The sequence below is a fragment of the Taudactylus pleione genome, unplaced genomic scaffold (genome assembly GCF_031769625.1).
Source record: "Taudactylus pleione unplaced genomic scaffold, aTauple2 ptg000079l, whole genome shotgun sequence".
Lineage (NCBI taxonomy): Eukaryota > Metazoa > Chordata > Amphibia > Anura > Myobatrachidae > Taudactylus > Taudactylus pleione.
This window is the reverse complement of record NW_028284481.1, coordinates 4,091,442-4,106,881: the sequence shown is the minus strand read 5'-3', so window position 1 is coordinate 4,106,881 and position 15,440 is coordinate 4,091,442. Positions and strand designations below refer to the sequence as shown.

The 15,440-nt window shown below is 44.4% G+C and overlaps 1 protein-coding gene across 1 annotated transcript; it reads right to left on the bottom strand.

The window, feature by feature from the left end:
• Positions 1-2,137: 2,137 nt before the first annotated feature.
• On the bottom strand, positions 2,138-7,837 carry LOC148532349 (hemoglobin heart muscle subunit alpha-type-like). Its single transcript, XM_088467985.1, has 3 exons — positions 7,661-7,837; positions 4,056-4,260; positions 2,138-2,415 (listed from the first exon to the last, which is right to left on the bottom strand). The coding sequence occupies exons 1-3, from the start codon at positions 7,753-7,755 to the stop codon at positions 2,305-2,307; spliced, it is 411 nt and encodes a 136-aa protein (XP_088324111.1). The 5' UTR covers positions 7,756-7,837; the 3' UTR covers positions 2,138-2,304.
• Between the last annotated feature and the right edge of the window lie 7,603 nt (positions 7,838-15,440).

Below are 15,440 nucleotides of genomic sequence, written 5' to 3'. Positions count from 1 at the left end.
GATATCATTAAGCGGCTGTGCTCAATGTCATGAACGACATTGAGCACAGCCTGCCAGGGACACACTACACAATATCACTCAGGGAGCATATCGTGTAGTGTGTACCCACCATTACTGAACTCTGGCTTTTCAATGACACCTATTTTCTGTGTTTGTCTGCAGAATATAATATTACATTATGGGCAAACCAGATGTGTATTGTACTTTAGTGTACCAGTTTTTCTGCCCATAGCAGTAAAAAGGTATTTTAGTCTGCAAGTTGTGTAATGACTAATGCTGGGCATACACTATACAATTATCTGTCTAGTTGGAATGAAAACCTAGTAATGTATGGGAGCAAATGAGATTCAGCCATATGGACCCAAACACATGAAAATGGACTAAAATATTTTCAAACTGGTAAAGGATTTAACTAATTTGTCTGAACCACCTTTGTCTGTTTCAGTGTTCATGAGCAAATGGTCAGTCATTTGATCCCACACTACCTGATTTTCATTCCTACCAGCCAGATTGGACAGATATTTGTCTAGTGTATGCTTAACTTTAATGTTACAGCCACTCCCTAGACATTACTCTGCTAGCTGCTACTATTAATACAGTAAAAAGCTACAAAATCGGACTAATATCACGTCAATATTAAGCCCTCATCGCCCCCTGCGGGTCACATCAGTAATGGAATATATGTTACCCCTACACTAATACTACAAAGACAACTTCATAGCACAGAACAGTTACAACAGTGATTCTCAAACTTGGTCCTCAGGACCCCGCACAGGTCAAATTTTCCAGGTCAACCAGCAGGTGCATTCATTACTCACTGACATTTTAGAAGATCCACAGGTGGTTATAATATCACTTTTGTTTCTGTGAAGAGACCTGGAAAACATGCACTGTGTGGGGTCCTGAGGACAGAGTTTGAGAACCTGTGAGTTACAAGCTCTACATGCAAATAACTAGTAAAGGGCAATGGGGAGCTCAATACTATATGGGGGGTAGGGGGGGAAGAAGTCACAAGACCTTTCGATGTGTCAACCAGAGATACATTTATACAAGTGATCAAACCCTCCAGTCACATTTCGAAATAGAGTATTGTGCTATGATTTTTATAGACTACAGAAATAGGGAGTTTGGAAATTCTCCCCCCCCCTCCAGCAACTGTGCTAATTATGTGACAGGGGAGCCACACCAACTGCCATTGAGTCCCCGCTGGCAATGTTCGGCAACATTTGGGGTGGCAGTTGGTGGCTCCCCTATTTGAGTTTTGTACTGTTCTGCAGTCCCTCTGGAGCTGCCAGTCACTGGAGCAACTTTCCAAGTGGATTGTATAATGGTGGCACAGACTGGTTCATTATTCTAGACCTCAAGCTTGCTACTTGACAAAATCCTTCTAGCATTTCCATTTAAAACATGGCTGATATCAAGTAGCTCATGTCAGATTTATGAGGAGGCCCCCACCCCACATGAATTCCATAAGAGTCATCCCAACATATGATGAAAAGCTGTAAAATCTGCTAACACCTGCAGCCGAACCAGGACACAGAAAAAAATAAGTGCCTGAAACACCCTTATTGTCACTAATGGTGGACAGTGGGGCCAGAATAACTGCAACAGCAGCAGAGTCGTCTCTAGGGGTGTTCGACCAGTGCGGTCGAACAGGTGCGCACCCCTCCCCAACATCCAAATCCCGCTGTTCCACCCGTGGGCAGAAGTGGCCTGCGGGTGGTGAAATCAGGAGGTTGGGGACCCCCACCGCTGCAGTTGTGTGGCAGCACCATACCCCTGGAGTGGCAATGGATCCAGCGTGCATGCGCACAGCATCCATTCACAGATGGGAAAGGGCTGGGGGAAGCCCAGCCAGTGATGGAGGGCTGGGCTTTACCCCCACAGCCTGACATTACTTGGAAGCGTGCCATGCGGGCATGCCTCCAAACAACGTCATGTAGGGGGCATGGCCTATGGTAATGAGGCCACACCCTCAATTTTGGTTGCACAGCATACCACGCCAGCACAGGGTGCTCAGACCCCTGATCAGCAGGCATCTGTCTACACTAGTCCTCCATTATAAATCCAGAAGTGATCTGGCCACATAAACCAAATCAGTGTTCCATTGCTTTAATCACAGCTATACAAGGTGGTCTACAGTTTAGGAAATAGTTTAATAACAGGATAAATGTACAACACATGGTCATGTAATGCTCAGCCTTGTGTTAGTCTTCAAGCAGGTGGTTAGACACCAAGGTGACAGGAGCCATGTTATTGAAGACCTCACATTCTGGATACAGCAGACCATTCCTCCTCTTCCCTCTAGCTGGAGATCAGGTTAGCAGCAACTGCACTGAGGAACTTGTCACAGGCCGCCCGGTCTGCATCAGGGAAGTGTTTGACAATGACCTCTAGGAGGCAGTCACACATCAGCTGGGGAGAAGAAGAGTATTAGCTCCATTTAGTATAAAGCCATCCATGAACATATACAAGATTCAGTTGTGCAGGAGAGTCCTATGTTAGTCACCTGGACTGAGGAGCCCATACAAATGGTTGTGTCTCCATTCTACTAACATCCTACAGCTATTAGGGTTTTACAATGTGTTAAGGTGTGTGATGAAGTATAATCCAGATTACATATGATGTAGCAATTCAGGATAACTTGAGGTAACCTACACAGTTCAGGCAGGATTGTACAGGTGTTGAGGAAAAAGAAAGCTATAAGGATCAACTTAGGTTTCAGCCATAGCTGCTGAACACTTCTGTGATCAGAGATACTTCTGGTGACCTTGCTTGGCCTATCCCTGACAAAAGATGAAAGAATGGAACCTTAAAGTTGACCTATTACCTATATATAGTAAGAAGTTTAATGCCAATGTATAGTTTGTGTTGCAGTCTCCATGCTCTAAAAGCAACAGGTCTACTCGAGCAGCTTGCCCTACCATTCCCAGCCGCCTATGCCGACCCACTACAATGAGGCCTTGACAAGCTGGTCTCACACAAGAGGTTCTCAGTTTAATTGAAGACATGATCACTATGGTTTAGCCACTTACCCAGTAATAGGCTACATAACATCAGGTACCCACTCATATCTGGTGATCTCCTAAAGATCAGTCTACATCTAAGACACATAGGGCTCGATCCAATTAGGTGCGATGTACTCACGTGAGAGTCATCGCGACCGTGGCAGTGCTTGATGGGTGCCCAGATCCACCTGAAAGTGCTCACTACCCTATGGGGCAGCGAGCAAATTCAGACGAATTCAGTGGAGAGTCAGGCTGTGAAGGGTGCGAGGTGCCATGCCACCCAATTGGATCGAGCCCTAAAGCCTTCATGGCAGATTAACATCTATTGTTTCTTAGAATATACTGTAGTATACCAGCCTAGTCACATTATCTCACTGATCGCTTATCAGAACCACTGCTATTTCCTCGTGGAGGTAAAATGGATATAGAGTATAAAGTTTGGACCAATAACTAGTAGAGCATAGCATCTTATGATGTAGCTGCCATGATGGCAATCTAGGGATGCTGTATATTGGATCATACGGGTTACACTAGGAAAGTAGGTAGGACAATTACCCAAGTCCCCCAGCTGCCTGAGGGAAGTGCTAGTAGCTATCTCAATAGCCAGCAGCACTTGGCCCTCTGATAGATAATTGAAAGCATCTAAATGTACATTGAACTAGCGGCCAGAGCCCACTAGGTTAATTGGAGGTCTTTATATTGGAAGATAAAAAGTAAACTTCAATATAGGGAACAGATCCACATTATGCAAGTTCTGATGGCACCATTCCACCACCGAGACATAACCCAGATGCATGACTGCAGAATGTCATCCACAGGAGCATAGATGTTACTTCCTTGTGTTACATGTGGGCAATCAGTAGTCTATGTTAAGCTCTGTAGACAGTTATTGTAGGAAATAGAGTGCTCTTTGTTAATAACAGGAATTCCAAGCTGCACTGTGCTACACATGCATATACTTATTACTGCAGAGACCAGGTAATCACACCCATCAGGCTTCCTATACAGGTAACGTTCCTTTGCATATTACACAGGTCACATGCTCACCTTGATTGTAGCTACAGTCAGTTTCAGCTTGTTTGTGTGCATGTCTCGGAGACTGGACAGGCTCCCTGCAAGGTCTCCCAGGTTCTTCAGGGCTTCTACACAGGCTCCAATGATCTTCCCTCCCTGGGTGTGTAGATACTTGGAGCCAGGACTCAGGTCATTGTCACCAAAATGGGACTTGGTCTTAGGGTGGTTCTGGAAGAGTCTGAGAGAAGATCAGTAGTTACATTGTAGAGGTTACATAAAGCCAGAATGTAAATCCTTACAGCCCCTGATTTATGGGAAGAGACAGCCTAAGACTGAGGTGTGGGGAGCTGCACCTCCTATTCTTACATGGAATAATGATACTGTTCTCCAAATGAGAGCTGATCCATTACACTAATACAAAATAAAAAAAATATATATATATATATATATATACTGTCACACATGGTGCTGTACTAGTCATTCTATCCTGTACAGTGTCCCCAGCAATACATCACCTCTGATGGTGACTATGTATTAGATGATTTGGGATATACTATTATACAGTGGTCTGCCTCACTGGAAGTTAATTACACACAGGCACCATGAAGGCTAAGTTGTACCAGAGGCCCAGATAACCAATTATACATTAACCAAGTCATGAAATAGCCACAACAATATTATTTTATTATGACAGAATATACAGATTAGCCATGTATCATTAGAATGCAGCCATCACAGCCTGGGGAATCAGATATGGGTTGCACAAAACACATTTCAATAAGCATTGGGATAAATAAAAGTTTCCAGCTGGATACTAAGAATGTAATGCAAAAGACAGGAGTCCCATGTGACTAATGAAAGTACGCTAAGCAATAGACACCACAAACAGGGTCAGACTCAGATTCTGCCATCACCTGGGAGGGATTACAAAATATCTCCCTACTTTACGGACAGGACAGCTGCCTACTAAAGCCCCATTACAGACCAGACAGTGAGTGGTTATAGGGTAAAGTGTCCCAGGATCTTCCATCAGTCCATCTTCCCGGCAGAAAGTCAGTATTTGCACATAGCACAGACGTTACTTCCCCCTGGCAGATCAATTTAATTCCATTATTTGTGAAAAACAGTGAATAAAAGACTCTAAAATACCTATAGGTGAAACATGGCTACATAGTCATTAAGAAAAAGCTGCAGCAGTAACCCATTATCAGTTACTTTATTGTTTGCACTAGTCTGATCATGGAAATAAAAGTGATGTCAGTTACAGATTACAATAGAGCAGTGGGGCATTAGTGGGAAATGCCGACAGCACTATCGGGGTCTCACCTGTCCATGGCCTCCCCCCAATTACTAAGCTTTAGCAGGAATATTCTCAGTCCGTGCCCCTGTCTGACAGGCCCATCCCGTTACCTGGTGACCTAGAACACCTTTATGCAAGCTACAAATGGGTCATTTGTGGATCATGGGACCAACAACTGTGCTCATGCAGGATATCCCTCTAACCTGGCCTGTCTAAGAACTCCTAGGATTGGAGCACGAGACTAGTAATTAGATCAGGCGTTTCAAACTCCAATCTTAAAGTACCCACAGCTCTTTTTGGATTTGTTTGTTAAGCACAGGAGAGTTAGTCCATTTTTCTTGGTCAGTAACCATCCCACCCATATCCAAAGAAACCCTAACATCATGACCTGTTACTGATACTTCAGGATCGGCTTACTGTAGTTTTGAAGACCCTGTATTAGATCTACAAGTGGGAAATTCAGACTGCAAGACAAATTCTATAGTAGATTAAACTAGGAATAATGTATACAGACAGCTTCTGATTGTTCAACATAGTCAGTATTTCCCCACCATCCTTGGTGGAGCCCTTGACTACACCCCATCGTTGTAGTGCAGAACCAGTCATGGGTGAGACACCATAGTTACTACAAGTGAGCTTCTGTATTGTAACACTGCCAGGTAATATACACTGATCTGTTATATGTCCTAGTATTCCAGTCACCACTACAGAAGCCTGCAGGTAACACCACCTGCTACAGGTGATGGAGGTATCAGGACAATATACAGGTGCACGTACCTAGTAACCCCACTTCTGCCAGCCATGAGGACCACACTGTGGCTAAGGGAAGGGATGCAGGAGAGACGTCTTATTATACAGCTCCTCCCTCTGACATCCTGTCCAGTATACGAGGATACAGGACATACCATACACATAGCAGTCACAGCACTAAGGATATTGCAGTTTGTTTAACCCTAGAGTAGTTTACAGCAGTGCATGCAAGAATTTAAGATGAGTGTATAGGCCACATGGAATCAACATTAAATAAATCTGCATGGGTTAATCAAAGTGTATTACAGAAACTCAGTGTAACTTAACATTCCTGCAGTCCCCATCCCCACCAAAATGAAAGATCCTGAGCCCTGTCACATGTAACTAGTAGAAGATGCCCAGATTACCGAGTGTAGGTTCTAGTTACTGCCCATAGGGCTCTATTTATTAACATTTTTACTAAAATAAAAGGGAAAAAGGCTGTTTTGTGTTTTCACATTATTTTAGTATCACCTATAGTTATTACAGGGCAGTTGGAGTAGAATTCATAAAATTCTACTCCAACCCCTAAGTATCACTTATTTTTAGTAATCAGATCGCATTTCCCATAATTGTAATGGGAAATGTGATCTGGCCAAAGTTACTAAAAATAAATTGCAAAAAAAAATACTGGGGAAAGCCCTGTGATAATACCACCACCTGGAGGTGGCGTTATCCAGGGTCTCCCATGGTTACCGGACTCCTGCTCCACTCTGACGGAGAGAGCAGAGCCCGGAGCTGGCCCAAGGGATCAGCTGTGTGGCCTAAACTGATCACACGCTGATACACAAAAAAATAAATAAACTTGCCTGACTCCAGGGACCGGTGGTCAGGCTCCGGTGATTTCTCCCCTCCGGTCAGCAGGTGATCGGGTCCCAGTGCAGTACGGGATATTACCTGACCGGAGGATATGGAAGACTTCACCGGATCATGCAGGTAAGTAATTAAGGGAGAGGGGGGGGGGGCCAGGCTTAGCACCAAGGTGGGGGTAGCAGCAGCCGCATGCACGGGGCACTAGTCACAGTATTTTTTTGCGAAAATACCATGACTAGTGTGCAGGTGGGATTCACAGAGAGCTTTATCACAAGCTCTGTCCCTGCAAGGGATTTGTAGCAAGTCCCTGTGATATTGCCTGAATTCACAATGCAAATTCACTCGGTAATATCACACTACAATCTGCATTAGAAATGCAGATCGTAGTAAATAGAGCCCATAGAGACAGATCCCACCACAGACACAATGTATACTGAGAAGCACCTAGAAGAGACAGGTTAGTGACACCATATGACTGCAGGAGCTGGTGATGGGTTATACCTACAGCTCAAGCAACAATATGTCCTTATTCTGTGTGACATTTATCTCTACACAGACATGTAGGACCCATCGTGTTCCAAATAAATAACATTGTTTACAACTATAAGTAGACCAGAATCCCTAATGCTAATACCACCCATAGTCATTAGAATAGTAAAAAAAAAAGTGAAATACCAGCTGGGAAAAGAGGGACTGTGCTTGAAAACCAGGACATAGAACTTTATAGATGTCTCACCTGTCCATAGCCTCACACCCCAACTCCTCAGATTTAAGGGCAACCTTCTCAAACAGAGAGTCCATAGCAGCCTTCTCACTGTCTGATAGAACCATCCTGTTACCTGGTGATGTCTCTTCCTTAGCTCAGTGCCCACAGAATACAGAGCTCAGCCTGCACTAATAACCAGGGCTCTAGGATCACCTTTATATAGGCACACATGGGTCATTAGGGGACCATGTGACTGACACACCTGTGCTCATGCAGGATCTCCCTATTACCTGGACTGTCTGACAATCCTAGGACTGGAGCCTGAGACTAGTGATTATATAGGGCAGTGGTTCTCAAACTCGGTCCTCAGGACCCCACACAGTTCACATTTTGTAGGTCTCCTAGCAGGTGCACAGGTGTACTCATTACTCACTGACACATTTTAAAAGATCCCCAGGTGGAGCTAATTATTTCACTTGTGATTCTGAGGAGACCTGGAAAACATGCACTGTTTGAGGTCCTGAGGACCGAGTTTGAGAACCTGTGATATAAGGGGATCACAACTCCAATCCTCAAATATCATCATCAGGTCATGTTTTCAGGTTTTCTTTAATGATGAAAAGGGGAGTTGATGTATTATACTGGGTCAGTAATTATCCTACCTGTTTCCACATGCAGAAATCCTAAAAGCATGCCTCGATGTTGTCATACGTGATGTACCCTTGGCTGGTTTGTTGCATACATTAAACATGTCTTGTCCTATGTACTAATAATGCCGGGTACACACTAATGCTGGGCACACACTATACAATTTTCTGTCAGATATCTGTCCAATCTGGCTGGTTGGAATGAAAACCTGGTAATGTATGGGAGCAAATGACAGTCGATCATATGGTTTTAAACACTGAAAAAGGACAAAAATGTTTATTTCAAATTGGTTACATTTGTGTGCTTTAACCAATTTGTCTGAACCACCATTTTTGGCTATTTTCCAGTAATTGTGAGCAAATGGACGATTGTCATGCGCTCCCATACATTACCAGGTTTTCATTCCAACCAGCCAGATTGGACAGATATCTGACAGGAAATTTTATAGTGGATGCCCAGCTTAAGCGATATGTTGCCCTATCCAGCGGATCGGAGCGACACTCGTATTGGGCACATCGGCTAGTGTGTACCCGCTAGTCCGACAGGTGACATCGTTAGCGAGTGCTATGCTGCTGAACGCAGCATGGACCCCGCCGTTGCTTCATCGCTGCCCACATTAGCAAGTGTATATTAGGGGTGAGCGGGTTCGGATTTCTGAAATCCGAACCCCCCCGAGCCCCCCAGATCCGAGTCCGATCCGAATCAGGCTCGACTTTTCCCGCCTGACTCGGATCTGAAATCGAGGCAAAACGTCATCATCCCGCCTTCCGAGTCTCGTGGGTTTTGGATCCTATATAAGGTACCCGCGTCGGCGCCATTTTCTCACTCGGCTGTGGACAGTGAAGAGGGAGGGTGGGAGTTAGGGCTGTGTAGTGTAGTGTAGTGTAGTGTAGTGCTACTGTTGTCCACTACTTCAAAGTCCATAGGGGCTGGCTGTGTTGTGCTGTGCTGCTGTTGTTAATAGGGGCTGTGTCCACTACTTCAAAGTCCATAGGGGCTGGCAGGACTGTGTTGTGCAGTCAGTTCTCCATAGGGGCTGTGTCCACTCCAAAGTCCTGTGCAGTGTCCCAGTCCTAAAGGGGTGCTGTAGTGTTGTCCAGGGGGTGCTCTGTCCATCAGGGGTGCTCCCCCCAAGTGCTAAAAAAATTATATATTTTCTGTGTTTGTGAATTGTGTGCGCAGTAGCCGCACGTGCATCAACAAAGTAGTGCCAAGCGTGCACCTGTGTCATAAGTAAAGGGCCGGCTGGCTTGACCGTTAAAGGGTGCTGTAACCCCCGAAAGTAAACTCCAGTCCAAACCAAAAAAAAAATTATTTTCTGTGTTTGTGAATTGTGTGCGCAGTAGCCGCATGTGCATCAACAAAGTAGTGCCAAGCGTGCGCCTGTGTCATAAGTAAAGGGCCGGCTGGCTTGACCGTTAAAGGGTGCTGTAACCCCCGAAAGTACACTCCAGTCCAAACCAAAAAAAAAATTATTTTCTGTGTTTGTGAATTGTGTGCACAGTAGCCGCACGTGCATCAACAAAGTAGTGCCAAGCGTGCGCCTGTGTCATAAGTAAAGGGCCGGCTGGCTTGACCATTAAAGGGTGCTGTAACCCCCAAAGTACACTCCAGTCCAAACCAAAAAAAAATTATTTTCTGTGTTTGTGAATTGTGTGCGCAGTAGCCGCACGTGCATCAACAAAGTAGTGCCAAGTGTGCGCCTGTGTCATAAGTAAAGGGCCGGCTGCCTTGACCGTTAAAGGGTGCTGTAACCCCCGAAAGTACAGTCCAGTCCAAACCAAAAAAAAAATTATTTTCTGTGTTTGTGAATTGTGTGCGCAGTAGACGCACGTGCATCAACAAAGTAGTGCCAAGCGTGCGCCTGTGTCATAAGTAAAGGGCCGGCTGGCTTGACTGTTAAAGGGTGCTGTATCCCCCAAAGTACACTCCAGTCCAAACCAAAAAAAAAATTATTTTCTGTGTTTGTGAATTGTGTGCGCAGTAGCCGCACGTGCATCAACAAAGTAGTGCCAAGCGTGCGCCTGTGTCATAAGTAATGGGTCAGCTTGCTAGACCGTTAAAGGGTGCTGTAACCCCCGAAAGTACACTCCAGTCCAAACAAAAAAAAAATTATTTTCTGTGTTTGTGAATTGTGTGCGCAGTAGCCGCACATGCATCAACAAAGTAGTGCCAAGCGTGCGCCTGTGTCATAAGTAAAGGGCCGGCTGGCTAGACCGTTAAAGGGTGCTGTAACCCCCGAAAGTACACTCCAGTCCAAACAAAAAAAAAATTATTTTCTGTGTTTGTGAATTGTGTGCGCAGTAGCCGCACATGCATCAACAAAGTAGTGCCAAGCGTGCGCCTGTGTCATAAGTAAAGGGCCGGCTGGCATGACCGTTAAAGGGTTCTGTAACCCCCAAAGTACACTCCAAACCAAAAAAATATATATTTTCTGTGTTTGTGAGTTGTGTGCACTGTGGCTGCACGTGCATCAACAAAGGAGCAGCGCCAAGCGTGCGCCTGTGTCCCATAAGTAAAAAGCCGGCTGGCTCATTTCTTAAAGGGTGGTGTAACCCACAAAGTGCACTACTCTCCAGCAAAAATAAAAAAATATTTTCTGTGTTTGTGTGCGCTTTAGCCGCACGTATATATATCAATATAACATAAATGGAGGACCAAACTTTCTCCGATAAAAATAAAATAGGGAAAGATCAAGAACCACTTCCTCCTAGTGCTGTTGCTGCTGCTGGGAGTTGTTCATCATCCCAGAGAGGAAGTAGGAACATTACTACTTTTACTAAACAATTGACCCTCCAACAGTCCCTAGCGATGAGGATGAAGTACGACAGCAGTCATCCTGAAGCAAAATGTATAACTGAGGCCTTGACTGCTATGTTGGTGTTAGACGTGCGTCCGGTATCCGACATTAGTGCAGTGGGATTTAGACAATTGATGGAGGTAGTGTGTCCTCGGTTCCAAATCCCGTCTAGATTCCACCTGCATCCTCAAAGCAGCAGCGACAAGCGTGCGTCTGTCTGTTAAAGGGTGGTGACACCCTCAAAGTGTGCTACACAAACAATTAAAATATTGTTCTTTTTTTTTCTGTCTATGTGAAATGTGTGGGCTGTAGCCGCACCTGCATCCTTAAAGCAGCAGCAACAAGCGTGCGTCTGTCTGTTAAAGGGTGGTGACACCCTCAAAGTGTGCTACACAAACAATTAAAATATTGTTCTTTTTTTTTCTGTCTTTGTGAATTGTGTGGGCGGTAGCCGCACTTGCATCCTCAAAGCAGCAGCGACAAGCGTGCGTCTGTCTGTTAAAGGGTGGTGTAACTCTCAAAGTGCTCCAAAAAAATCAAAAATGTTTTTTTAATGTGTTTGTGACTTGTGTGCGATGTAGCCACACTTGCATCCTCAAAGCAGCAGCGACAAGCGTGCGTCTGTCTGTTAAAGGGTGGTGACACCCTCAAAGTGTGCTACACAAACAATAAAAATATTCTTCTTCTTTTTTCTGTCTATGTGAATTGTGTGGGCTGTAGCCGCACCTGCATCCTTAAAGCAGCAGCGACAAGCGTGCGTCTGTCTGTTAAAGGGTGGTGACACCCTCAAAGTGTTCTACACAAACAATTAAAATATTGTTCTTTTTTTTTCGGTCTTTGTGAAATGTGTGGGCTGTAGCCGCACCTGCATCCTTAAAGCAGCAGCGACAAGCTTGCGTCTGTCTGTTAAAGGGTGGTGTAACTCTCAAAGTGCTCCAAAAAATAAAAAACTATTTTTTTAATGTGTTTGTGACTTGTGTGCGATGTAGCCGCACTTGCATCCTCAAAGCAGCAGCGACAAGCGTGCGTCTGTCTGTTAAAGGGTGGTGACACCCTCAAAGTGTGCTACACAAACAATAAAAATATTCTTCTTTTTTCTGTCTTTGTGAATTATGTGGGCTGTAGCCGCACCTGCATCCTTAAAGCAGCAGCGACAAGCATGCGTCTGTCTGTTAAAGGGTGGTGACACCCTCAAAGTGTGCTACACAAACAATTAAAATATTGTTCTTTTTTTTTCGGTCTTTGTGAAATGTGTGGGCTGTAGCCGCACCTGCATCCTTAAAGCAGCAGCGACAAGCGTTCGTCTGTCTGTTAAAGGGTGGTGACACCCTCAAAGTGTGCTACACAAACAATAAAAATATTCTTCTTCTTTTTTCTGTCTTTGTGAATTGTGTGGGCTGTAGCCGCACTTGCATCCTCAAAGCAGCAGCGACAAGCGTGCGTCTGTCTGTTAAAGGGTGGTGTAACCCTCAAAGTGTGCTCCACAAACAATAAAAATATTCTTTTTTTTTTCTGTCTTTGTGAATTGTGTGGGCTGTAGCCGCACTTGCATCCTCAAAGCAGCAGCGACAAGCGTGCGTCTGTCTGTTAAAGGGTGGTGTAACCCTCAAAGTGTGCTCCACAAACAATAAAAATATTCTTTTTTTTTTCTGTCTTTGTGAATTGTGTGGGCTGTAGCCGCACTTGAATCCTCAAAGCAGCAGCGACAAGCGTGCGTCTGTCTGTTAAAGGATTACATCGGTGACAGCATCCAAGTAGGCATGTCAGACAGTCCGTACCTGTACTGGCAGGAAAAAGAAGCAATTTGGAGGTCCCTGTACAAACTGGCTCTATTTTACCTGAGTTACCCCCCCTCCAGTGTGTACTCCGAAAGAGTGTTTAGTGCAGCCGGGAACCTTGTCAGCGAAAGGCGTAGGAGGTTGCTTCCACAAAATGTGGAGAAGATGATGTTCATAAAATGAATTATCAACTCTTCCAGGGAGACCAGCCTCCAGAACGTACAGAGGGACCTGTGGTTCCAGCAGGGACGAATTAATACTCTGTGAGGATGAGGATGTACACACTGAAGAGGGTGAGGAATCGGTGGATGAGGAGGATGAGGATGACATCTTGCCTCCGTAGAGCCAGTTTGTGCAGGGACAGATTAATTGCCAGCTTGTTTTGTGGGGGCCCAAACAAACCAATCATTTCAGCCACAGTTGTGTGGCAGACCCTGGCGCTGAAATGATTGGTTTGTTAAAGTGTGCATGTCCTGTTTATACAACATAAGGGTGGGTGGGAGGGCCCAAGGACAATTCCATCTTGCACCTCTTTTTTTTCTTTGCATTATGTACAGTTTGGGGCCTAGTTTTTCAATGCCATCCTGTCTGCCACTGCAGTTTCACGCCTAGATGGGTCACGTGTTTGTGCCGCCCACTCGTGTCGCTTAGCATAGTCATCCAGCTACCTCGGTGCAACCTTTTGGACATAAAAACACTATTGTGAGGTGTGAGGTATTCAGAATAGACTGGAAATGAGTGGAAATTAAGGTTATTGAGGTTAATAATAGCATAGGAGCAGAAAAACCTACAAATTCTGTGATTTTAGCTGTTTTTATGCTTTTTTTCAAAAAAATACAGATCCAAAACACAAAACCCAGAACCCAAAACACGGAAGGGTGGTTTTGGCAAAACCAATCCAGATCCAAAACACGAAGAAAGATCCAGATCCAAAACCAAAACACGAAAAGTGGCCGGTGCACACCCCTAGTGTGTATGCACTTGCCGATGCTGGCACCCCACCGGTCCCGTTGCTAACAAGGTTGGTACACAATAGATATCATCTAGCATGTGCCGGCCTTTAGTGTCACTTATTTTTAGCAGCAGGTGTAATGGTGTATCTAATGGGTGCACACGGGCCCCTGGGTCCAGGGGGGCCCAAACCGCACACCATGCACCTATATATAGTTATACTTACCTCTCCGCAGGCTCCAGAGTACTGCTCTGCACCTCCTTTAAGGGTCCTTTAAGGGTAAAGTGTTTCATTGCCTATAGGTAATGATTGCAGTTTGGAAAAGTCATTTAATGACAGAAATTATATATTCGACAGAAAGATGATTTGTTATCTAGATAATGTATGGGAAGAATGTTTCTCTTTATGTATCATTAAGCGTCTCTATTAGGCCGTAGTATTAATAATTGTGGCATTACCACCAATATTAACAGTCTGTATTGTGACGGTAATTTAATTTTGAATGAAAATATCCTTACAATGTACTAACTGTAACTCGAAGGGACAGAAGTAGCACTAACCAATGTCCTTGCGTGTTACAGTCCCGGCATATTTGAGGAGTCTTTTACATTTATGAGTAGGCTAACCATACTATCCCTTTATATACATAGGCTTACCATACTATCCCTTTATATACATAGGCTTACCATACTATCCCTTTATATACATAGGCTTACCATACTATCCCTTTATATACATAGGCTTACCATACTATCCCTTTATATACATAGGCTTACCATACTATCTCTTTATATACATAGGCTTACCATACTATCCCTTTATATACATAGGCTTACCATACTATCCCTTTACATACATAGGCTTACCATACTATCCCTTTATATACATAGGCTTACCATACTATCCCTTTAAATCCGGACACTCATGAATTACACAAGTTCTGTGGCTGGCTGACTTCAAGCCTGCATTTCACCTGGTTTTAATCAGCCACAGAACCTGTGTAATCCATGAGTGTCCCGGTTTAAAGGGATGATATGGTAAGCCTATGTATATATAAAGTAGGGGTGTGCACCGGCCACTTTTCGTGTTTTGTGTTTTGGTTTTGGATCTGGATCTTTCTTCGTGTTTTGGATCTGGATTGGTTTTGCCAAAACCACCCTTCCGTGTTTTGGGTTCTGGGTTTTGTGTTTTGGATCTGTATTTTTTTGAAAAAAAGCATAAAAACAGCTAAAATCACAGAATTTGTAGGTTTTTCTGCTCCTATGCTATTATTAACCTCAATAACCTTAATTTCCACTCATTTCCAGTCTATTCTGAATACCTCACACCTCACAATAGTGTTTTTATGTCCAAAAGGTTGCACCGAGGTAGCTGGATGACTATGCTAAGCGACACGAGTGGGCGGCACAAACACGTGACCCATCTAGGCGTGAAACTGCAGTGGCAGACAGGATGGCATTGAAAAACTAGGCCCCAAACTGTACATAATGCAAAGAAAAAAAAGAGGTGCAAGATGGAATTGTCCTTGGGCCCTCCCACCCACCCTTATGTTGTATAAACAGGACATGCACACTTTAACAAACCAATCATTTCAGCGCCAGGGTCTGCCACACAACTGTGGCTGAAATGATT